The 24,163-nt window shown below is 40.6% G+C and overlaps 1 protein-coding gene and 1 pseudogene across 1 annotated transcript; one reads left to right on the forward strand and one right to left on the reverse strand.

The window, feature by feature from the left end:
• Positions 1–7,449: 7,449 nt before the first annotated feature.
• Positions 7,450–10,993, forward strand: LOC148103853 (NACHT, LRR and PYD domains-containing protein 3-like). The gene is made up of 5 exons (XM_087833989.1): positions 7,450–8,324; positions 8,437–8,610; positions 8,744–8,917; positions 9,162–9,208; positions 10,464–10,993. The coding sequence occupies exons 1-5, from the start codon at positions 7,453–7,455 to the stop codon at positions 10,991–10,993; spliced, it is 1,797 nt and encodes a 598-aa protein (XP_087690115.1). The 5' UTR covers positions 7,450–7,452.
• Positions 10,994–21,444: 10,451 nt separating this feature from the next.
• Positions 21,445–23,296, reverse strand: LOC148103854 (tripartite motif-containing protein 16-like; annotated as a pseudogene).
• Positions 23,297–24,163: the final 867 nt, after the last annotated feature.

Genomic DNA, 24,163 nt, shown 5'->3' on the forward strand with positions numbered 1-24,163 from the left:
TAATTCTGTGTTTCTACAAACGTACTGAAAACAAAACCAAATGGAGAAATGAACTGAAGCTGAAGTGAACACAGAAAGAGGAACTGACTGATGTAAGCTGACCCCTAGAAGCCAGGTGTGGCAGCTGTGTTTGCATATATAGTGAAACTACACTTGTGCCAGCGCACTGTAGGTACTGATGAAGCAGACAGATATCGTGTGAAAGAAGAAGATACAGCAGATGTATGTATTTACTCTTTTCATTGATTTCAATGTAATTCTGTGTCTTATTTCCTGCTGCGATGTGGATGATGGGTCAGCTTGCTTCCTGTTGAAATTAGTTCAATATTTGAGTTAGTACATATTATTAAGTTGAGCTAAGACGAAACCAATTGATTATACTGGAAAATGTTCTCCTCTGTAACGGGGCCCTGGCACCAAGGGCGTAGATTTGGCATGGACGGAAAGGACATGCCCCCACCAATATCCAGTGATTATTTAATTGTCCCCACCAATAATTTGATCTATTCAAGTAGAGAAAAACAAACCCGATAGTAAGAAAAAACCGATCTGTCAACGTCTCATTCACCCAGCGGTGCAGAAAGAGTTAAATTACGTTCTCCACTGGAGTCCTACGTCATGTGACAAATATGGCCAATGTGATTGGCTGCAGTGTTGCCAACTTAGCGACTTTGTCGCTATATTTAGCGAGTTTTCAGACCCTCTTAGCGACTTTTTTTTTCTAAAGAGCGACTAGCGACAAATCTGGCAACTTTTTCTGGTGTTATTGGAGACTTATTTATGACTACTTTTTGACGTGAAAGCGGGTATCGCTTTTACTCTCAACAAGCAGCGGATGCTGCCGGGGGCACCTCACCCGTGCCAAAGCGCTCACCGGCAGAGGATAGTCCTCCCCCAGCTGCTATCAGGGCAGGAGATGTTCACACCTGTGCACCCGAACTGCAAATGAATCTCGCATGAGCGAAGCCGCTGCTCCCGCACTGACTGTAACACAGTCAGTTCTTCTTTTACTGTTATGTTGTTTTGTGGATCAGGTTTAAAACTACTTATAAACACACACACACAGTAACTCCACCAGAGTGCCTATTTTGGGTCACTTTTGCCGGTCCAAGCCCGGATAAAGGAGCAGGGTTGGAATTGTGACATTACAAAAAACAATAATTGAAAAAATAAATTTAATTTGTAGTTCTAAATAAATTCTAAATGCATTTAGGACGTTTTTTACTCACTTTATGTCTCTTCCACGATATTATTTCTCTCTCCAACAACGTAGGTTACAATTATATTAGCATGACCAATTATGCAAATTAGGCGGTGACGTCATTTAGCGACTTCTAGCGACTTTTAGGACAGCCAATAGGAGTTGGCAACACTGATTGGCTGTGCCTTTCAAGGAGCTCTGTTTAGTTTTAGCAGTGGCAAGCCTGCGCTGCGAGGACCTGCAAGGAGGAGAGGAGGATGGCAGCAAAAAGGAAGAACCTGGATATAAGAAAGTATTTTTCAAAGAAACCTGTAAGTCACTTAAAGTCAAGTTCACTCATAAAATGTGTCCGTCATAACGTTACAGGCTATGCTAGGCTTTGGCCCACATCAGTCTAAAATTCTATGTAACCATGAATAACGTGTTTTGGAAACTAACTGCACAACAGGCAGCAGTATTAGTTCTCTCAGTCTCAGAGCAGCATTTCTAATTTTAAATGAAACTGTCAGAGAAAACGGCAGCCTCGAGCAAGCCAGGATATTAGTTTACAGAGGCTGTTAAAATTATGTCTAACGTTAAAATGTTGGTGACACAGAAATTTCACCCTAATGGCACTGACGTATTCATAGGTCATAGTCATGAATAGTCATGATTTTGCAAATATTCCACCTTGTAGTGCAGTTTGCACAAATTGTTTTAAATGCACTCACCCTACAAACATTACTGATGAGTCAAGATCTGCACAAACTGACAGACACACTGAAGCAGCTACACATTTTTTCTTATTGTCATGTTTGTCCTATTTGTCAGGTGACAGAAGAACCAACACAAAGCTCAGAGAGTAATGGTGACACAAGATCACAGGTGAAATTTGATGATGACTTGTTGGTTCATGACTGTATTTGAAGCACATGTGTGACTGCATGCATGTGGAATGTCTCACTGTTATTTATCAGGTGACAGAGGCAGCTCTGCCATGTTGTAGCTAGGACAGAGGTGAAGAGGCGAGGTCACAGGTGACTGACTGATGTTTTGGTGCTATAGATTAACTAATATTTATTATAATGACAGTTGTTAGGCTGCTGATGTAAATTGATTCATTAGTGTATATTTGACAAAGAATCTGAATTGACATGTCTCACTTTTTATATGGAATATGACTGAAGCAAACTAAAGTATAAAATACTTAGTCATTTGTTTAATAGTAATTTAACATTATATAATTCACATATAAAACTATGAATTGTAATTTTACAAAAGCACGTAGAATAGCATATGTAGGCAAGTATATTTCTCCTTTCTTTTAATCAAGAAGCAAAGACAAAAAGGAAAAAAAATAAGAAACAGGGCAGGGTTCGGTGGTTGAATCATCCGTCCCCACCAATTCCAAAACCAAATCTACGCCTTTGCCTGACACAGAACATTTGAGAACCTTTGCTCTGGACGGAGAAGACTGAGGGAGACCACACCCTGTGCACTGTCTCTGTGTCTGTTGGGAGGACTGAACCATTAATTTGGTCTTTTGTATATTGAGACATGAGTTATTTAAGCTTAATGTTTCTATTAAGAATGTGCAGATGAAACTGATTTCTTATTTCTTTGGGTAATACAAGTTTTTTATTAAATTATTGCCATAACAAGGTCCGCGTCAGGTGTTGAGGAACCAGGGCACCCTGACGAGAAGTGGGCTACTGGAACAAGAAGGCATCGGTGGGCAAGAGACGAAAACAGGGCGTTGTTGGAATGCTACTACGCAAGTAACCCTGGTGGAAGGGGCTACATGAATAGGATGAGGGACCTTTGGATTCTTCGATACCCAACATCCACAATATACAGTGGGGCAAAAAAGTATTTAGTCAGCCACCAATTGTGCAAGTTCCCCCACTTAAAATGATGACAGAGGTCAGTAATTTGCACCAGAGGTACACTTCAACTGTGAGAGACAGAATGTGAAAAAAAAATCCATGAATTCACATGGTAGGATTTGTAAAGAATTTATTCGTAAATCAGGGTGGAAAATAAGTATTTGGTCACCTCAAACAAGGAAAATCCCTGGCTCTCACAGACCTGTAACGTCTTCTGTAAGAAGCTTTTCTGTCCCCCACTCGTTACCTGTATGAATGGCACCTGTTTGACCTCATCATCTGTATAAAAGACACCTGTCCACAGCCTCAACCAGTCAGACTCCAAACTCCGCCATGGCCAAGACCAAAGAGCTTTCGAAGGACACCAGGAAAAGAATTGTAGACCTGCACCAGACTGGGAAGAGTGAATCTACAATAGGCAAGCAGCTTGGTGTGAAAAAATCAACTGTGGGAGCAATCATCAGAAAATGGAAGACATACAAGACCACTGATAATCTCCCTCAATCTGGGGCTCCACTCAAGATCTCATCCCGTGGGGTCAAAATGATCATGAGAACGGTGAGCAAAGATCCCAGAACCACACGGGGGACCTGGTGAATGACCTGCAGAGAGCTGGGACCAAAGTAACAAAGGTCACCATCAGTAACACACTACAACGGCAGGGAATCAAATCCCGCAGTGCCAGACGTGTTCCGCTGCTGAAGCCAGTGCATGTCCAGGCCCGTCTGAAGTTTGCCAGAGAGCACATGGATGATACAGCAGAGGATTGGGAGAATGTCATGTGGTCAGATGAAACCAAAGTAGAACTTTTTGGTATAAACTCAACTCGTCATGTTTGGAGGAAGAAGAATACTGAGTTGCATCCCAAGAACACCATACCTACTGTGAAGCATGGGGGTGGAAACATCATGCTATGGGGCTGTTTTTCTGCCAAGGGGACAGGACGACTGATCCGTGTTAAGGACAGAATGAATGGGGCCAAGTATCGTGAGATTTTGAGCCAAAACCTCCTTCCATCAGTGAGAACTTTGAAGATGAAACGAGGCTGGGTCTTCCAACATGACAATGATCCAAAACACACCGTCCGGGCAACAAAGGAGTGGCTCCGTAAGAAGCATTTGAAAGTCCTGGAGTGGCCTAGCCAGTCTCCAGACCTCAACCCCATAGAAAATCTGTGGCGGGAGTTGAAAGTCCGTGTTGCTCGGCGACAGCCCCAAAACATCACTGCTCTTGAGAAGATCTGCATGGAGGAATGGGCCAAAATACCAGCTACTGTGTGTGCAAACCTGGTAAAGACCTATAGTAAACGTTTGACCTCTGTTATTGCCAACAAAGGTTATGTTACAAAGTATTGAGTTGTATTTTTGTTATTGACCAAATACTTATTTTCTACCCTGATTTACAAATAAATTCTTTACAAATCCTACCATGTGAATTCATGGATTTTTGTTTTCACATTCTGTCTCTCACAGTTGAAGTGTACCTCTGGTGCAAATTACTGACCTCTGTCATCATTTTAAGTGGGGGAACTTGCACAATCGGTGGCTGACTAAATACTTTTTTGCCCCACTGTATACACATATTGCCCTAGCTGATGTTTTTCCTCACTCCCCAGACACGAATCTCCCAAACCTGAGCCTGGACTCAGCTCTATTACTATGAGGGAGAGATCCAGTCCACAGGGAGACCACACTGACTTTAAAAACATGGAAGTGTCTCCTGATGACAAGTAAGAGTTGCTGAATATCAAAGGGTCCTTCCATGATAATGATAATCAGTGAGAAGATATGGCTTACCGCATACATTGACCATATATCATTATTATTATTAGTAGTAGTAGTATTTCAATTAATGTGGGAATAAAAAGAACAAAAGCTGAATAAACAGCCTAATGAGAGAAGAGCTTCAACTTTTATAGACTTACTGTGATGTTATTCTTTATTCCCTAGTCTATGCAACAGTTTTTGTATCTGATCGCTAATAATTCAGTTTTTCTCTTTCATGATCTTTTTCTTTGTTCACCGGGTTCAGAGAGACACCAGATGCTCCTGAAGCTGGACCTGGACCCAGATGTGTGTCTTTGCAGAGTGATCGGTCAAAGGATTCCAGCATCAACTTTAAGGGAGTAAAATCTGCTGCTGCTGAGGAGTAAGACATTTCAAATGTTCCTTATAGACCGGAAGTTTAAGAGCTCCATGAGGTAGATCTATCATAACAGCCCATCCCTTTCCTGCACTGGGTGTCACACTGATTATAATTTATGCAGTAATCAACAGGAATGCAGACCGCAGCTAGTCAGTTTGACGAGTAGTTCCCTTTGCCCTGATAAATAAGAGTCCAATGCTGTGGGTGCCAGGTTTGCTTAGGAAAGTGAAGTGACCTGAAAGTATATATAAAAAAAACCCATTAAGAAAAGCAGGTATTTTGGGCACATTGGCTGCTTTAACTGCTACACACCATTTGCTTAATGAGCTACTTAATATGTAGCTGGATGTTGAGTCCAGATATTTGACTCTTGGACAAAGTTGGACAAATATTGGACATTTTGTTAATTCATTGAACCAGTAAGTTTTACTTTCTGCAGCAACTGCTTTGTTATTACTTACTGTTGACTGACAGCATGAAAGTACAAAATAAATTGTTTTGGCAACAGTTTTTTATATTTGCTCCTTAAGAATAAATTATAGGCTCTGCCAACTTTTCTTTCATCTTTCTTTATATTTAATAATACTGCTGTGGTCTTGTACACAAAGGCTCTTAATTTAGTAATCAATGTGATCAATTTAAAGGAATTAAGCTAAATCAATTTAGTAATAAAATATTCGAAGAAAAAAAACATCTTGTATTTATGTACAAAATGGTTACAGTTTCTTCATGATGTCTCCACAGAGCTGATCAGGAGAGTTCAGATGTTTTAATTCTTCAGCATCAAACTGATCTGGACTCAGTATTTAAGGTTTGTACATGTACACCAAACTCTGTTTGTAGTAATTTTCATGTTGCACTTTTTAGAGTATCAAAAATATTTAAATATCTGCTGGCAAACGCAGTTATTTCATGTTTCACTATATTCTTTATTTATAAAGAACTTTTAAAATCAAAGCTTTAAAGTGCTCATGAGTTTAGATTGTGTTATTATTTTCCAGATGCTGGAGGAAACCATTATCACTTTTGTGAAGAACGAACTAAAGAAGCTGCAGAATGATCTGAATCCAGATTATTCAGAGTGTCAGAGGGATGAAGAGGAGGTGTTGGACAGTGAGGAAGAGAAGCAGAGAAGGAGCAGCAGAGAGGCATTTCTGAAACTTGCAGTTAACTTCCTGAGAATAATGAAACAGGAGGAGCTGGCTGACTGTCTGCAGAGCAGTGAGAGGATTTCTCTTCATAAATTCATTCTTCACAGGAATGAAATTGTCACATTTTCTATAATCATAACACTCATGTTTCTGGTGCTTTCCTGTAGAAAGTCCTGATCCACTTTGTGAGAATACATTTAAATGTAACCTGAAGAAGAAGTTCCAGTGTGTCTTTGAGGGGATTGCTAAACCAGGAACCCGAATCACTCTAAATGCGATCTACACAGAGCTCTGCATCACAGAGGAAGGGACCGGAGAGCTCAACACTGAACATGAGGTCAGACAGATTGAAATGTTTTCCTGGAAACCAAACAGACCAGAAACAACAATCAGGTGTGAAGACATCTTTAAAGCTTCAACTGGAAGAGACAAACCAATCAGAACAGTTCTGACCAAAGGAGTGGCTGGCATCGGGAAAACATTCCTGACACAATAGTTCACTTTGGACTGGGCTGAAGACAAGACCAACCAGGACATCCAGTTCATTTTTCCATTTCCATTCAGAGATCTGAATTTACTGAGGGATAAAAAGTTCAGCTTAGTGGGACTTATTCATCACTTCTTCACTGAAATCAAAGAAGCAGGAATCTGCAACTTCAAAAAGTTCAAAGTTGTGTTCATCTTTGATGGTCTAGATGAGTGTCGACTTCCCCTGAACTTCCACATCACTGAGATCCTCAATGATGTTACAGAGTCCACATCAGTGGATGTGCTGCTGACAAACCTCATCAGAGGAAAGTTGCTTCCTTCTGCTCACATCTGGATAACCACACGACCTGCAGCAGCCAATCAGATCCCTGCTGAATATATAGACATGGTTACAGAGGTCAGAGGGTTCACTGACCCACAGAAGGAAGAGTACTTCAGGAAGAGACTCAGAGACAAGGAAGAGGCCAACACCATAATCTCTCATATCAAGACATCACGAAGCCTCCACATCATGTGTCACATCCCAATCTTCTGCTGGATCACTGCTACAGTTTTAGAGAGCGTGTTAAAAGCCAAACAGGCTGGAGGAAAGCTGCCCAAGATGCTGACTGAGATGTACATTCACTTCCTGGTGGTTCAGACCAAAGTGAAGAACATCAAGTATGATGGAGGAGCTGAGACAGATCCTCTCTGGAGTTCAGAGAGCAAGAAGATGATTGAAGCACTGGGGAAACTGGCTTTTCAGCAGCTACAGAAGGGCAACCTGATCTTCTATGAATCAGACCTGACAGAGTGTGGCATTAATGTCAGAGAGGCCTCAGTGTATTCAGGAGTGTTCACACAGGTCTTTAAAGAAGAGAGAGGACTGTACCAAGAGAAGGTGTTCTGTTTTGTCCATCTGAGTGTTCAGGAGTTTCTGGCGACTTTTCATGTCCATCTGACATTCACCAACTCTGGTATCAACCTGCTGGAAGAAGAAGAAACAGCCTCAGTGCAGACTGGAGAATCTTCAGTAAGACAGTTCTACCAGAGTGCTGTGGACAAGGCTTTAAAGAGTCCAAATGGACTCTTGGACTTGTTTCTTCGCTTCCTCCTTGGTCTTTCACTGCAGACCAATCAGACTCTCCTACAAGGTCTCCTGACACTGAAAAGAAACAGTTCACAGACCAATCATGAAACAGTCCAGTACATAAAAAATAAACTGAATGAGAATCTCTCTCCTGAAAAAAGCATCAATCTGTTCCACTGTCTGAATGAACTGAAGGATGACTCTCTAGTGAAGGAGATCCAACGTCATCTGAGTTCAGGAAGCCTGCCCATACTTGATCTTTCTCCTGCCCAGTGGTCAGCTCTGGTCTTTGTCCTACTGTCATCAGAAGACGAGCTGGATGTCTTTGATCTGAAGGAATACTCAGCTTCAGAGGAGGCTTTTTTGAGGCTGCTGCCAGTGGTCAAAGCCTCGAAGAAAGTTCTGTAAGTGTGTAACCAGCATGAAACAGGTTGGGGCATGTTTCACATCTGTGCTCCTCTAGGAAATTGGTAACATCACATATTTTTTCTAACTTTTTCACTGATATATTTTCAGGCTTAGCGGATGTAACCTCACAAAGAAAAGTTGTGAAGCTCTATCATCAGTTCTTAGATCCCAGTCTTTTAAACTTAGAGAGCTGGACATGAGTAACAACAACATTCAAGACTCTGGAGTGGAGTTATTGTGTGTTGGCCTTGAAAGTCCACACTGCACACTTCAAACCCTCAGGTTAGATCATCTTACTCTTTGTTTAAGATTTTGACATTCCACTAATTAAAATAATCTTTGTTTTAAACGACAAACAAACAAATTAAATGTAGTTCACTCAGACTGTGTGCTATGTATTGTGTTATATTTGCAGGCTTTCAGGCTGTCTGATCACAGAGAAAGGCTGTGCTTTCCTCAATTCAGCTCTGAGCTCTAACCCCTCCCATCTGACACAGCTGGACCTGAGCTACAATCATCTAGGTGACTCAGGAATAAAGCTGCTGTTGACTCGACTGCAGGATCCACAGTGGAAACTGGAAAGCCTCAGGTAAGGAGAAGTTGAGGTAGGGCTACAAACATTACCTCTATGATGTAAGCCTACACCATAGTATTATTAGTAGGCAAGACAATGTAAATGGAATAAATTGTGTTTTATATGTTTAAACAAAACAGGTACAGAATAAAACAAAAGTATGATAATTGTTCATGTGAGGGAAGGAAACACAAAACATTTGCTTTTGATTGCTGAACAAGAATGGGCTACTCTGACACCGTCCCTTTTTTAATTTCAGGATGGAGCCTTGTGGAGTACAATGGCTGAAACCAGGTTTAAGGAAATGTAAGTGTGTTTTTAAATCCAGGCATTAAATCACTGACAGCTTGCATTTAAACCCCGTTATATTGTGTAGTATAATTAGTATACTTTATTTATCATCTTTATATATGTATATTTTGAAATGATCAGTTTTAAAAAATACAGCCACAGCAAAGGTATATAAACAATCAGTTCCAAGAAAGATTTGCATAGGTAAAAAGCCACCGGCATACCTTAAGGTAAAATCATAAGGTATGGTTGTACCTTCTTGTACAACCATAATAAGTCACTTTACCAGCTGGAGTTTGATCTTCATGAAGTGACGTGAAAACCAGGGTCAGTAGAGTGTCTGCATCACTGGAGAGGATACACAAATAACTGACTAACTGTCTCCTCAGATCTTCCCTAGCAAGATCCAGAGATACTTGAACTCTTCATTTGGCACTGAAAGTGTGTAAATAATTTGCAGCTTAGAGCCACGGCATCAGACTTGAAGGTTCACATATCCTCACTTCAGTCATCTTCACACTTGACTGCAAACTGGTCCTCTACAAATTGGAAATAACCACATGACCATATCATGCACTAAATGAGACATAATCCACAAACCGTTTTGTATTTTGTCGACTCTATTATCATAGATTTCTTGAAAAGGAAAGCCCTGGTGGAGTGTAATGTGGACTGCTTAGGAAAACCAACCACTCCATTAGGGACTTGTCATTTTACAGGCACAGCTCTGTGCTCCAGCCTCAATAATTGAGATGCATCTAGCTGGGACATTTCATACTCAACATTGTGTTGACATTCTGATGCAATCAGATTTTACCTAACTAATAGAGTGGGAGTTCTTAAGTAGTAGAGTTTTTCAAAACAGCCCACGGGGAATTAAAGCGGTGGGATTTAAAATACAAAGTTCAGATGTGAATTGAAAAAGTGGATTGTTGGATGAGAACTTGACTATAATAATTGGTAAAGGTGATATTCATCATCAACTATAAGACAAACAACACAATCTCATGACGAACCATCCTGTGAAGTGGTAAGTCATTTTTGTAGTGGACCCTGAGCTGTGAATGCAGACAATTTTAGGCTTGGAGTTGAATAATCACTGCATGCTGTAGTTAGGTACTGTATGTCTTAATTTTCCTGGTAATCTGTATTTATGATTCCTTTAATTCCAGAATATCTTCAGACTGTATAGCACAGTAACTCTTGTAGTCTGAATGATCAGAGTTCTACAAACTGATTGAATATCTTCTCCCCATATTCTTTCCATTAGATTTCTGTGAACTAAATCTGGATCTAAACACAATACACAGAAAACTCAAACTGTCTGACAACAACAGGAAGGTGGTGCATGTAGAAGAGGACCAGCAGTATGTTGATAATGATGAAAGATTTGATCATTGGCCTCAGCTGCTGTGTACCAACACTCTGATGGGTCGCTGTTACTGGGAGGTTGAGTGGAGTGGAGAGGTTCGTATTGCAGTGGCTTACAAAGGAATAAAACGGAAAGGAAACAGGGATGACAGCAGGTTTGGCAAAACTGATCAGTCCTGGTCTTTGTACTGTGATGAGCGTGAATACTTTGCAACTCACTATTACAAATCAAGAGCCATCTCTGCCTGTCACAAAGTAGCAGTGTATGTGGACTGTCCTATGGGCACCGTGTCTTTCTATAACATAATCTCTGGCACACTGGTCCACCTCCACACCTTCAACACCACATTCACTGAACCTGTATACCCTGGGTTTAGAGTTGGGTTACGTGACTCTCATATCTACATCTGTGCTGACTCAGAAAACTGAACATGAGCTCATAAAGTAGCAATATAGCAAAGTTACTGAGCTACAGTAACAAAAGTGTCATCCATATATTATAAAATGCACAACATTATACATTTGAATGTGGTGAATGTTTCAAATGTGATTCAAATTACACCAACAGTCCGCCAAAAGTCCTAGTGACATCTTCTTAACTTCTAGATCATGCAGTAGTAGTGGAAATAGAAAACTGAGGAAAAAATTTTAAAAACAGGCAAAACATTTGATTAAGTGAACCGGTGGTTGTAATATGTTTGCAATTCAAGTGCATAGTTCAGAGGCTTTTGGATAGGAATCCTGTAGCACCACCATCTGGCCAAAAATTACTGAAAAGCATCAGAGAGAGCAGGAGTAGTTCAAAGTTCAGACTGGATTCAAAACAGTACCAAAAGTTAAGCTTCGGGATCACTTTGGATCAGACTGTACTGGACCTGTGAAGAATGAGATGAGAAGAGCATTAACAAACACTGATACAAGTTCATCACGTTGCTGTGTGATGATTTGACAGAGAACTCAAATGAAAGCAGCAATAAGGGAATATCAACACATATTCTCTTATCAGCTCTGGTTTGAAGCTGCTATCAAAACATTAGATTGAGTTTGCAGAAGTCTACAGTCAGATTTTTGGAGCAAACACATCCAAGACTCAAAGCTGGAAGTCTTCCTTCCTTCCTTTAATTTGCTGAAGAATTTGAATATTCTACCAACAACTTCTGCTTCTTAAATTATTTTTAAATCCATAAATATTTTATTCCAAATTGCAGTGGTTAGCGAGGCCTCCATGTCTGAACCTCCTGGTCAGCTGAGATCTTTACCTGTGCCTGTATAATCTGCTTTCATGTATAATAGAAAGATATGAATGAAGAATGAAAACTTTCCTCAATGCACAGTGGTTTTTGCAAATGTTGTAAAGCACCTGTATTGAAATTTGTCATACACTAATAAGCATCTAAACTTCTAGATGCTCGATGATGATGATGATGATAATAAAGAAAATAAGCTTCAGTCAATGGCCATGGCAATAGACCAGCATACTTAATATGCTTAGAAGGACTCATGGAAAGAGAAACATGTGCAGAGAATCAAGCTGCAAGAGTCTTTCTGAGGTTCCTGCTCAAAAACCACATGCCCAAAATGTACGAGAGTGTTCCCTTATTTCTCTCTATTAAGTAAGTAAGTAACAGAGGCTGGAACATAGAGGGAAGTAGTTTTTTTTTTCTTACCTAATTTATTTTTGCATGTTATTGCATATAACCCTTTTCAAAATATTCTTCAATAGACAATAAGCACCAGGGAAGGATTGCATTCATCGTGATTTTTTTGTTAGTGGAAAAGTCCAGAATCCTGACAGATACCTGAAAACTCTCAACATCCTCTGTGAACTCTTTATCAGTAATAAAACCTCAATCCTGTGTCATGGACCTGAGGCACCTCAGAAAATACAGACTACTTGGGCCCTTTTTGAAAGGGCTTCTGTGTTTTTAATGGAGTCCAGTTTATTGTCAGTGTGAACACGGAGGTCTTTGTAATCGTTAGTGATGTGCGATACCACTGATTTCCTTTCCGATCCGATACCAAGTAATATTCAGGGTGGTATCGACAATACTGATCTGATACCGATACTTTGTAGAAAAACTTATTTTATTTATTGTATTTCAAATTATAGCATCATAATGATTACAGGACATCAGATTACTTGTTCTTAACACTTAATAATGCAGAGTTCATCACAGAAATAAAAAACTGAAGTTGTGTGCTATTTGAACACCTTGCTTGCCTGCAGCATTAAAGAACTCCGTGAGAGACGTCGGTCTCGCCCTAGCAGCACCTGTCCCTGTCCTTCTCTTCAGTTCGCCTCAACATACGCTCGTCATATTCTGTGATATGATTTACTCTCAGCTGTTTGACAAGGTTAGTGATGTTGCCACAACCATACATGCCAACCCTTCCGATTTTTCTGGGAGAATCCCAAAAATCTCCCAGAGCCACCATTCTCCCGAATTTCTCCCGATTTTCCACCTGGACAACAAAATTGAAAAACCATATCGCAGAATTCAGCGCGGCCAAGCCAATTCCAGTTTCTAACAATGACGGCAGCTACTTAGTTTTAATATTACTCTTATTTCTCTTTCTGGGTCGCAAAAAAACTTTTAACATATTTTCAGGTGAGAATGTAGCTGTGTAAACTTCAAATATCTGAGCCGACCGACACATCGTCTTCAAACCCCCGCGGTCTTTCGCTACTCGGGTTAAAAATGAAGTCACTTTGATAACTTAAAAATGTTATTGTTTGGCTTTTTCAGTGTTTTATTTGTTTGTGAGTAAATCGATTTGGCTGAGATTAAAGTTATTAGATTAGATTAAATTAAATTTTACTTTATTAATCTCTCGGGAGGGTTCCTCCGGGGTTTTCACACAGCTGAATAAACGTCAAACAGAAAACTAATTAAACAGTGTGAGACGGTCAAGAGTTTATGCCAGTGCCCGGTTATATTTTAGATAGCAAGGAGCAGACTGCAGTTTCACTCCACCGAGGGAGCTCGTGACGTATACCCGGCTTTCTTTAGACCGCGAAGGCCGGGTCCTCAGGTGGAAGCAGCCTCTGAATTTGGACACCCCCGCTGTTTCCGGGTGACATTTAACATATTTTATCCGATAAATAAACACTGTAAAATGTATTTATCACCCCCCCCCCACAGCCCTTTTGAATGTCTCCCTAATTCTCAGGTCTCAAGGTTGGCAAGTATGGCCACAACACCTCACTTTTTTGCCACATGTATCGCAAACCACGTCTCAGCTGTTTGTGGAGGTAGAATATGTCCGCACAATTACGCTCAGCCATTGTTGTGAGTGCGCGCTGCGCACGCCAAGGGGCTGCGAGACATTTATAAAGCCGTATTTCGCACATGACTATAGCTGCAAAGGAAGTAATTCCTTTGAATGTAGACAATCCAAATGGTATAGTTTCTTTCCACTGTGTTCCTGTTAATGATAAACTACAAATTTACCCTAAATTACTAAAATATCGATATTTTAATGTGAGAATCGATTCTACAACATAAATGATTGGTATTGGAGGAATCGATATTTCAGGATCGATCCGCACATCACTAGTAATCGTCCACTGTCTCCACGCTGACCCCATGGATGAAACCAAGAGTCACTGCTGTATGGTATCCTCTGTGAACTCTTTATCAGTAATAAAAGCTCGGTCTTGTGTCATGGACCTGAGGAACCTCAGAAATACAGACTACTTGGGCCCTTTTTGAAGAGGGCTTCTGTGTTTTTAATGGAGTCCAGTTTATTGTCAGTGTGAACACGGAGGTCTTTGTAATCGTCCACTGTCTCCACGCTGACCCCATGGATGAAACCAAGAGTCACTGCTGTAGATGGTTTTGCTTTCGCAGTGTGTTTTCCACCACAGACTTGTGCTCTTCCTTATCACCCTCTCTGATACATCCCGCCACTGTACAAGCATCTGGAAACATCTGAAGCTGGCAGGTCTCTGTGCTGGAGCTGAAGTCAGTGCTGTGTGAAGGCAAAGAAGTCAAAAACATGATTCTCACAGTGTGGACACGGTTGATCAGGTGGAGAATGATGTCTTTAACTCCAAGTTGGGGTGAGAGTGTCTCTCATCTTAGATGTGTTTAAAACTGAAGAGAGACTCATCACAACATGTAACAGCATCATCAAGAACTGTCTGCTCTCGTCATCAGCACACTTTACATCACTCCTGTTTTCACACCTGCTCTCACACATATTTGTGTCATCACTGAAATAAAATTGGAGATAAAATATTAAAGTTTATTACAAACAGCAGCTGGAAATGTTTTAGTGTAATGTTACAGCTGTGAATGCTGATCAGAGAAAACTCTGTTTGTTCTGAGTTTATAAACTGAAGTGTTTCATTCATTTTAAATGATGATTAAACTCTCTCCTTCGTTTGGAGTCACGGTATCAATACTGTTTATTGATGGTCCTGTTTTTGTAACACGTTCTCACTCCCAACTCGTCAAATGTGAGATGCATGGTCAGGCTCCCTCTGCTTCACTTATCGACGTGCAGGGTACCCCCCTCGCGTCGAGAATCGACGTGCAGGGTCCTCTCATTGAATACTATAGAGCTCCCTAAACGTTGCTTATTGCCGCGGAAGAGCCTGTTGTCCGTATATTTATATATTTCCAAAATCACATTGTAGTGACGTATACTGAACACAATAAATTATATAATGTAAACAACTACCTGAAAAACAGGTAGAACGATACTTTTGTATCGTTTATTGCATTTATGGAGGGAGTGATGTATGCTGGGTAATGGCAAAGCTAGCGACTGGGTGACTTTATTCACCCGCTTCGGTCCATACGATGGGCGTTGTTAGCACAAATCAGTCCCATAGATATGGGCCATCTCCTGCTAGAAGGTTGTTTTCATCCATCCAGAGGGAGGATCACTAACAGGAGCGTGGGAAGACTCCAGAATCCACTCTGGCTGGAATCCGGTGGATACAGCAGTGTTTACAGGTAAGACCGTTTAAACGGACATCATTTATAGAATGACTATTAAAAGTCAGCGAGTGTCAATAATGTTAATGTGGTTATGTTAGTAATACACCGAGTGCTAATATAACAGCTTTAAGATGCATTTGTAGATATTATTACGTGTTTTACTGTCCTTATGGTGCTAGCTTAAAGTTACGGTGTAAACGTTAGCTTATATTGTAGTAAAGCTGTTACTGTTTAAACAATGTTAGGACATAAATATTAGCTTCTGTCATGACTGATGAAGTTACTATTTAATACAGTTTCCAGTAAAGTGTTTAATCGCAGCCACAGATTGACAGTAAATATCTCGATTAGCTTCAGTGCATCTGTAATAAATATGTGCAAGTTTCAGTGCTTCATTTAAACTGTATGATACTTATACTGACCCAGGGTCAGTGTAAAACACAATCCTAGCTGGGTGAACAAAGCCTGGCTCCTTTAATCCTGCATGACAAACCTCAGGATGCAGGTTATTATTACTCTTTCCTGCTGACACACCTGTCACACCTGAGAGTCAGCTAGAAACTTACAGTGACGTGGACATCATACAAAGACTGCCAGACTCTGTAATACTACAAATGATCAGTGACTCAGGTTAACACTAAACTTTAAACAGTACCTCTGTGTCTCTGTGTGCTGAACATTTAGGATTGAGTCAGGCTGCATTGACTTTATTCATTGGGACTAGGGATGGGTACCGGTATCCGGTGTCATGATGGCACCGGTTCTGACATAAACGGTAGTAACCAGACCGAAAAGCAGCGCACATTTCGGTGCTTTATTTCGGTGCTTTTTTTCCTGAGCTGTGATACACTTTAGATTCTAGCCAATCATTTTACGTTTCCGAGGATAGTAGGAGGGTCCAGGTAGTACGTTCTTTTAGAGCAGAGCTACAGATTAAAAATGCCCAAGGCGAAGCGGTCAAAAGTCTGGCTGTACTTCACAGCAAAATATGCAAACTAAGCAGCCTGCAACAAGTGCTTTAAGCTGATACTATGATACTGTGCAAAGGAGGTAACACCTCAAATCCGATGAAACACCTGGCAACGGATAGTGGTTTTTTTTTAAAAAGCCGAGAAATGCGCCGTATTTGATAGCTTGCTGCGAGACCTCACACCAAGCGCATCTACTGCGGGTGTGGTGGTGATGGATGATGATGGCAGCAGCAGCCATTCTTCTCTGCTTGAGTAGCTTCATGTTGTTCGTGTATAATTTACGTTGAGTAGGCTAACCACGTTATTACATTAATATGCATGTAAGGTGAACTAGCAAACACTGTCGTAGTTACATGCGGCTGTCTTCTTGTTTGATGGCAGATACTCCCTTCACCCTGGCCAAAAAGGCTAAAATGACCAAAGAAAAAGTGGAAAACAGTTAAACATAAGAGGTTTTTGGACAAAGTTTGTTTTTTCCATTGTTTAAGCACTGCTTCCAGCCAAGAGTGATATCATATATGGCCCATAGCTGCAGAAAAGGCTAACATTGTTATCTTTTTACAAAAAAAAAACAGCTGAACATGAGAGGTTTTTGGACCAATTTTGTGTTCTCCATTCTTTAAGCACCGGTTTGAGCACCGTTTAAGCACCGGCACCGTTTCAAAAGTACCAGTTTGGCACCGGTATCGGATAAAACCTAAACGATACCCATCCCTAATTATAATATTTTATTTATATTTTATTTTGTATCCATCAAGGGCTGCGGGTGATCTGCAGTTTCACCCTTTCCCAAGCTGGAGACATTTTCCTTTTCATACACTTTCCTTGGCTGATCAATGAACACAACCTTAATATACCTTATGCATCTCTCTATTTCATTTAATATATTTTTGTGTGAATTATCTGCTTTCATTCATTCTATTCATTCTGGGCATGGTCGTCATCCAAACTATGTTTCATTGTTAATACCAATTTACAGGTTGTTATCCTTCCTATTATTAGTTTGAATACATTAAAGATAAGCTCTAATTTAATTTAGCCTTTTGTTTTATTCCACTTTATTCCTCTTGTATTTATATGTATTCAGCTGGGTCTGCATCCAGCCCTTTTTAAACTTCTACTTTGATCTCTAATCTTTTACTTCATGAGGGATTATTATGTTCTTCCTAGTCTGAACTGCTCTCTTCACCTGAGCTGCTATCCTATTCTGAGTTACTGTCTTATTTGTTTCTTACAGTCATGTAGAAAATGTCCTTCTTTTCCACACCTCCAGCATGCAGTGCTAAAGCCACTGCTTGGTGTGTGTGTAGGCCTGCCTCTACCTCTTGCTGTTCCACTATGCATTCCTCTCCCTTTCTTTTGGATTAGTCCTGCTCCGGCTTGTTGTTTTTCTAAACATTTCTCATCAGGTGTTAATTTTGCTTGTTTATTCTCCATTCTCAAAGATTTTGCTGGGCCGTCACTGGCTAGACTTCAGGGTGGCTCAGTTTTATGAGATGAAACTCAACCGTTCTCCTTTGTCACCAGTACATGAGCCTCCAGCAAAGAAAACAATAAAAAACAATGGAAGTAGTTCAGCAGCGTATTGTGCTGTAAAATCAACTTACTCCCAAACACACACATGCACACACAGAGATAGACATTTGCGCGCTAATTTGTCACGAAGTATTTCACGGCCACTTCTAAAACCAGTCTAAACACAGTTCCTTTTTGGCGAACTTAAACCTATTTTGTTACGAAGTATTTAACGGCCGTTTCACTAAACCCTTACGCCGGGTTAGACCAAAACAGTGTTTTCTCACCCTCAGTCGTCTTTTGCTGGTTGTTCAGGTCGTCTGGCTGGATCCCAGCGTCGTGGACCAGAAATAGTTCACCGGCCTGGACCCGAATTAAAGTCACCTCTACCTGGAGAGGGCTGTCGACAGACTTCGGTGCTGGCTTCCCACGACGTCAGGATACAGCAGTCAGACCTTGGATTTGGAGTCACAGAAACGTGTCTGTTGTTTCCATCACTAAGCTCGAAGGACCAATTTAAATGACAGGGGATTTCTAAGAATCACCCCACAATTCTTCAGCTGAGACACCCGAGTTAGAAAACACAAAGACTGCAGTTGTCTTTACTCGTGAGGACGGTCATAGAGCGCTGTATCACTGTCTGCGTTCTTTATTTATACAAGCTTGTGTCTGTGTGTGTGTGTACAAAGGTAGCAAAGTTATTCTAAGAACTCAGAGGTGCGGTTCCCCTTTTCTAAATCTGTATGTTCTTAGAAAAGAGGAAGCTGTTAGTTGCTAAATAAGTTTATCACACAAGAGTTCATGTAAAAAGTCACGTAGACATGTGGATTGCTTAGTGATCAATAAAAAGACACATTTCGTGTAGCTGATCACACTATGTACAATTGTCTTCTGACAAGTTGCTAAGACCACAAAACCTACATCATTAAATGATTTTAGGCCTGTTGATTTAACATCCTTAGTGATGAAGTCCTTTGAAAAACTGCATACAGGCCTCGTAGAGGTGTTGATGATGCAGTGGTCACTCTGTTGAACTTCCTCTATCGCCATCTTGATGGCGCCAAAGCTCATGCTCGGCTCTTATTTATTGATTTTTCTTCAGCTTTTAATATAATCCAGCCACATCTTTTAGTTGATAAGCTTCTTAATCAGTTTAAACTTGATTTTAATCTCGTTGGTTGGATTTTAGACTTTTTAACTGACAGATCTCAGTGTGTGAGAGTAAACAGCTGTTTCTCCAAACAGCTGAACTCTTCTACTGGCTCACCACAAAGTTGTTGTCTCTCTCCTCTACTGTATATTTTGTACACTAATGACTGTTGAAGTACACAGGCCAACAGGCATTTCATTAAATATGCAGATGGCACAGTCATTGTAAGCCTCCTTCATGGTGAAGAGGATTCACATGGACCTGTTGTGGATGAGTTTGTTTCGTGGTGTGATCAGTCCTTCTTAATGATTAACACCTTGAAAACCAAGGACATGGTTATTGACTTCAGGAAGTCATCCCCACATCCTGCACTAACAGTGGTAAATGGTGCAGCCATTGAACTGGTGGACAGTCATAAGTATTTGGGGGTTGTTCTTGATAAGTCTCTGTCCTTTGAGTCACATCTTGCTGCTACAGTGAAAAAAGGTTCAACAAAGACTGTACTTTTTAAGGAGGTTGCAAGGTTTTTCATCTAAAATGATGAATCTTTTTTATAAAAGTTTTATTGAATCTGTTTTAACTTTCTGCATCATTGCTTGGTACGGTAATATGTCCCTGAATAATAAGACCAGACAACCTGGTTAAAGTGACTGGTCAGATTTCAGGGAGGTCTCAGGTCCAGCTTGTGGACTTTTATAACAGGCAGGTGCTTAGGAAGGCAACCTCTGTCCTGTTGTGCTCAGGTCATCCTCTCTTTAATGATTTTCAACTGCTTCCATCAGGTCGTCGTTATAAAGTGCCTGCAGTGAAGACAAAGAGACATAGATTGTCTTTTGTACCTACTGCTATTATCATAGTTAATAACACTAAACCATAAGTGTTGTTGCCATTGCACATTGCACTTTTTTGATGAAAAATCGAGGTTGTTTTCTCAGGCTTATATTATATTATATTATTTTGGAGTGTGTATGTGATGTGTTGGTTGTTTGTACGGACATACTGCAAATCAATTTCCCGTTAGGGACAATAAAGTTACCAATAACAACCTGAAACCTGTTAATGTTCTAATTTAACAGCAGATTTCTCCACATGCAGGGCAGAGAAATTCCTGCATCTGTCACACAAAAAGTGGAAAATATCTTTGTTTGACATTTTAATCACAATAACAAAGAAATAAACTGTTGGTAGATCCACTTTTTACAACGAATCATTCATCAGTAAAAATCGAACTCAAATCAAATACAATTTTCTATACATATAAAAAAATCCAACCCTGCAGGGGTCAAACATCTGATCAAACACCAGGGTTGGACACAGACTTTCTAATCTGACATCACAAAGTTATTCTGAAGCTGTAAATCTAATTAAAAACTCCCCAAAACTACTATGAGAAAACCCTTAAAAGGTTCAGTGATAGAAGAAAAATCCTTTACATATAAAATCAACAGAGGTTCCTGATAAATAGACTAATAAACAGAGAATAGCTGAACAGATTCTGTGACACAGACGTAAAAATGCATAAATGCTCCATGATTTTCATTTCTATCCATCATCTTGAACACTGACTATAAATGTGTTCACGTCATTATTGTGTGATTTGGTTTCTTCTCGTGTCTCCTTCAGTGCAAATAAAGGACTATTAGAGTGTGTGCTGTGTGTTTTTCTGAAGCATGACGATCCTTTCCAACAAGTATTTCCAGCTGTTTGTCTCCACTCTGCACTTTAGTCTTTCTTCCTGTCATGTCTGTGTTTGACCACCAGGTGTCTCCCTCAACTCATTTTCTCCAAATCAGAAGCATCACATTTGTGGAGATGCTCTGCCTGCCAGACACAGCTCAGGGCAAAGAAACATGTCTATCCTCCACAATATACAGGCCTGTATCATTTATTGTCTGTATTTAAATGTAAAAATGATCGAGTGTGATCAAACTTTTCATATGAAAAATAATATTAAATGTCAAACATTAAGTATTTAATTTTTGTTACATTTTAAAAGTTCAAACCTCAAACACATTAAGTTTACAGTCATATATGATCAAGAAAATCAACAATCTTCACATTTCAGAAACTGGAACCAGCTTTAAATGTGACTAAAATAATGATAAAACAATCAATTCTCTGATCGTTGACTAACTGAAGAATCACTGCAGCTCCAATATATTGTTGCATTTGACAACCCACTACAGCAACTACAGAATAAAACCACTAACCAGACTGATGACAGATTTCAAACATGCTGAATATGAAGAGTAGTATCATTTAAACTCACATGATTATCAGCCATAAGAACAAATTCAGATTTATATTGATGTAAGGTATATAAATGTAAGTACAGTTTGAATCAGTGCAATATTATTTTCACACATCAATGGACCACTGAACTTCTCAGCTTCTAAAATGTAAAACCTCATTTAGAAACTACACAAGTACATATAATGGTCAGGGATCAACATGAACCTGTCTTCTCTGTTTATTTGACTTTGATCAACTCTGCAGTGTCTCCATTATACAACCCAAGACAAAGTCCAGCATAGAGCGGCTGAGTGAATGTGGTCTGGACTCTGTGGAGGAGAGTCATGGTTTCAGAGACGCTGTAGAAAGACAGAATACCTGCTCTGTGATCCAGGTACACTCCTACTCTGGAGGACCGAGGACCTGAGAGGACAGTGTGGACTTTGTTGTGAAGAAATGTAACAATATTTGTGTAACAATATAATGCCCAAGATTTGTCATTGTATCCAAATCCACAGTCATCGCCCGTCCCTGCTCTGCTGATATTCTTGTATGCGACTGCTACATAAACTCCTCCCCCTGTCCACTCCACCTCCCAGTAACAACGTCCAGTCAGACTCTCTCTACTCAGGACCTGACAATATACAGTGAATCTGTCTGGATGATCAGAATAAGACTGTTGTTGTTCCATAAATGTTGCTTTTCTGTTCCCCTCAGATAATAACAGATGTGTGTTTGCTGTGTTTGGATCCAGTGTGATTTCACGTGAATATTTTAAGAATCCAGCTCTGGTCTTTGGCTCTGGTGGTGACAGTAAAACATCCACTTCAGTGACTGTCAGTGAGATGTTTGTCCATTCCTCTCTCAGAATGTCCTGTAGTATATCTCTTGTCTCTGACACAGCTGCTGTCACATCCTCAAAGTACCTCAGAGGACGAATATTGATGCTGGACGAGTGTGTAGACTCACTGAGTGCTGACAGTGAGGGATAGTTGTGTAGAAACTGGTTGTGATCCTCTGTGTGTGAGAGCTGCTCCAGCTCGCCGTCTTTCCTCTTCAGCTCAGCGATCTCCTGCTCCAGCTTCTCCTGAAGCTCTTTGACTCGACTCACTTCAGTTTCCTGCTGGGATCTGACCTGCTGCTTCACATCAGAGCTTCTTTTCCGGATGAGACGGATCAGCTCAGTGAACATCTTCTCACTGTCCTCCACTGCTTTATCAGCAGAGCCATTGATGTCCTCCACCTCCTGTTGAAGCAGCTTCACATCTTTCTCTCGCTCCTGGATTCTCTGCTGGATGTTTAGTTGTCTCACCTCGAGCTCCTTCTGCTTCTTAGTCCTTTCTGCTGCAGCTGGGACTGTTTCATGGCCTTTATGTTCATCCATTGTGCAGAGATAACAGATACTCTGCTGGTCAGTACGACAGAAAATCTTCATCACCTCATCATGACGAGAGCAGATGTTCTCCTGGAGCTTCACAGAGGTTTTAACCAGCGTATGCTTTTTAAAAGTTTGAGATTCATAGTGAGGTTGGAGGTGTTTCTCACAGTAAGAGGCCAGACAGACTAAACAGGACTTGAGGGCTTTCAGCTTCCTCCCAGTGCAGAAATCACAGGCCACATCTTCAGGTCCAGCATAGCAGTGATCAGCTGGAGCAGCTTGGAGTCCAGTCTTCTTCAGCTGCTCCACTAAAGCTGCAAACATGACGTTTTTCTTCAGGACAGGCCTCGGGATGAAAGTCTTCCTGCACTGAGGGCAGCTGTGGATTCCCTTCCTGTCCTCTTCATCCCAGAAACCTTTAATACAGTTCCTGCAGTAGCTGTGTCCACAGGCTGTAGTCACCGGATGCTTCAGTAGATCCAAACAGATGGAACAAGAGAAGGTTTCTCGGTCCAGCTGAACTCCTTTCTGCGCCATTTCTCCTCTCAGTGTAAGTGACTGTGTGAGTTTCTCTTCCTTATAACTGAAACTAGTCTGAGCTCTGATCTCAACAACATGTTTCTGCAGTGAATGGAGCCTGTCAGCTCTTACATGTCACCACATGTTGGTTACACCCATCTTCAAAGTGCAGATCTGAAGGGAGGGAATGAGGAAACACGTGGACAGAGAGGAGGTGCTGTGTTTAAGAGCAGGAAGAAAAGGGAGGGTTATCAGGCTGTGCTTCACTCCAGGAAGAGGAGCAGTTTGAGAGCGATACTGTGTGTTTAACCCTTTTTTATTTACTGCTCACATCAACTTTTAAGCTTGTTAACACTTTCTTCTATATAAATAAACTTCAGTTTAGAAATGTCAGAGTTCTCACTGAAGTTATCAAACAGTCCTTCAGTTTCAGTCAATGCAGGAGGATAATGATCCTAAACATACAGATAAGGCTGCCACTGACATGATGCTTATGTTGCATTTAAGTTTATGTTGATTTCAATTGTTTCTCTCCCTCAAACACCATCAGAGGTGAGAGGGTGCAGCAGGTGTAGTAGTTGGTATATGAGCCAGTAAACAAATTAAAGGTTTTTCAAACACATTCAGCTCCACAAAAATGTAATAAATGTTTGACAGGAATAAAAAGAAACTCTGATCCTTCTTTAAAAGTATTTTTCTGTTATTATGGTCGAGTTGATCACAAAAAATCTTCTTGAGCAGGGACGTGGCTAAATACAGGTATGTGAGAACCAGTCAATATTAAGGTCTCCAGTGACTGACTGCAGCTTTGTACATGTGACCTGGAGATACTGGATATTAGAACTTGGTGGTCTGTAACAGCAGCTCACTAGTACAGGTTTCACA

Source organism: Neolamprologus brichardi, chromosome 3 (genome assembly GCF_056152115.1).
Source record: "Neolamprologus brichardi isolate AB-2024 chromosome 3, ASM5615211v1, whole genome shotgun sequence".
NCBI classification, from domain to species: Eukaryota; Metazoa; Chordata; class Actinopteri; order Cichliformes; family Cichlidae; genus Neolamprologus; species Neolamprologus brichardi.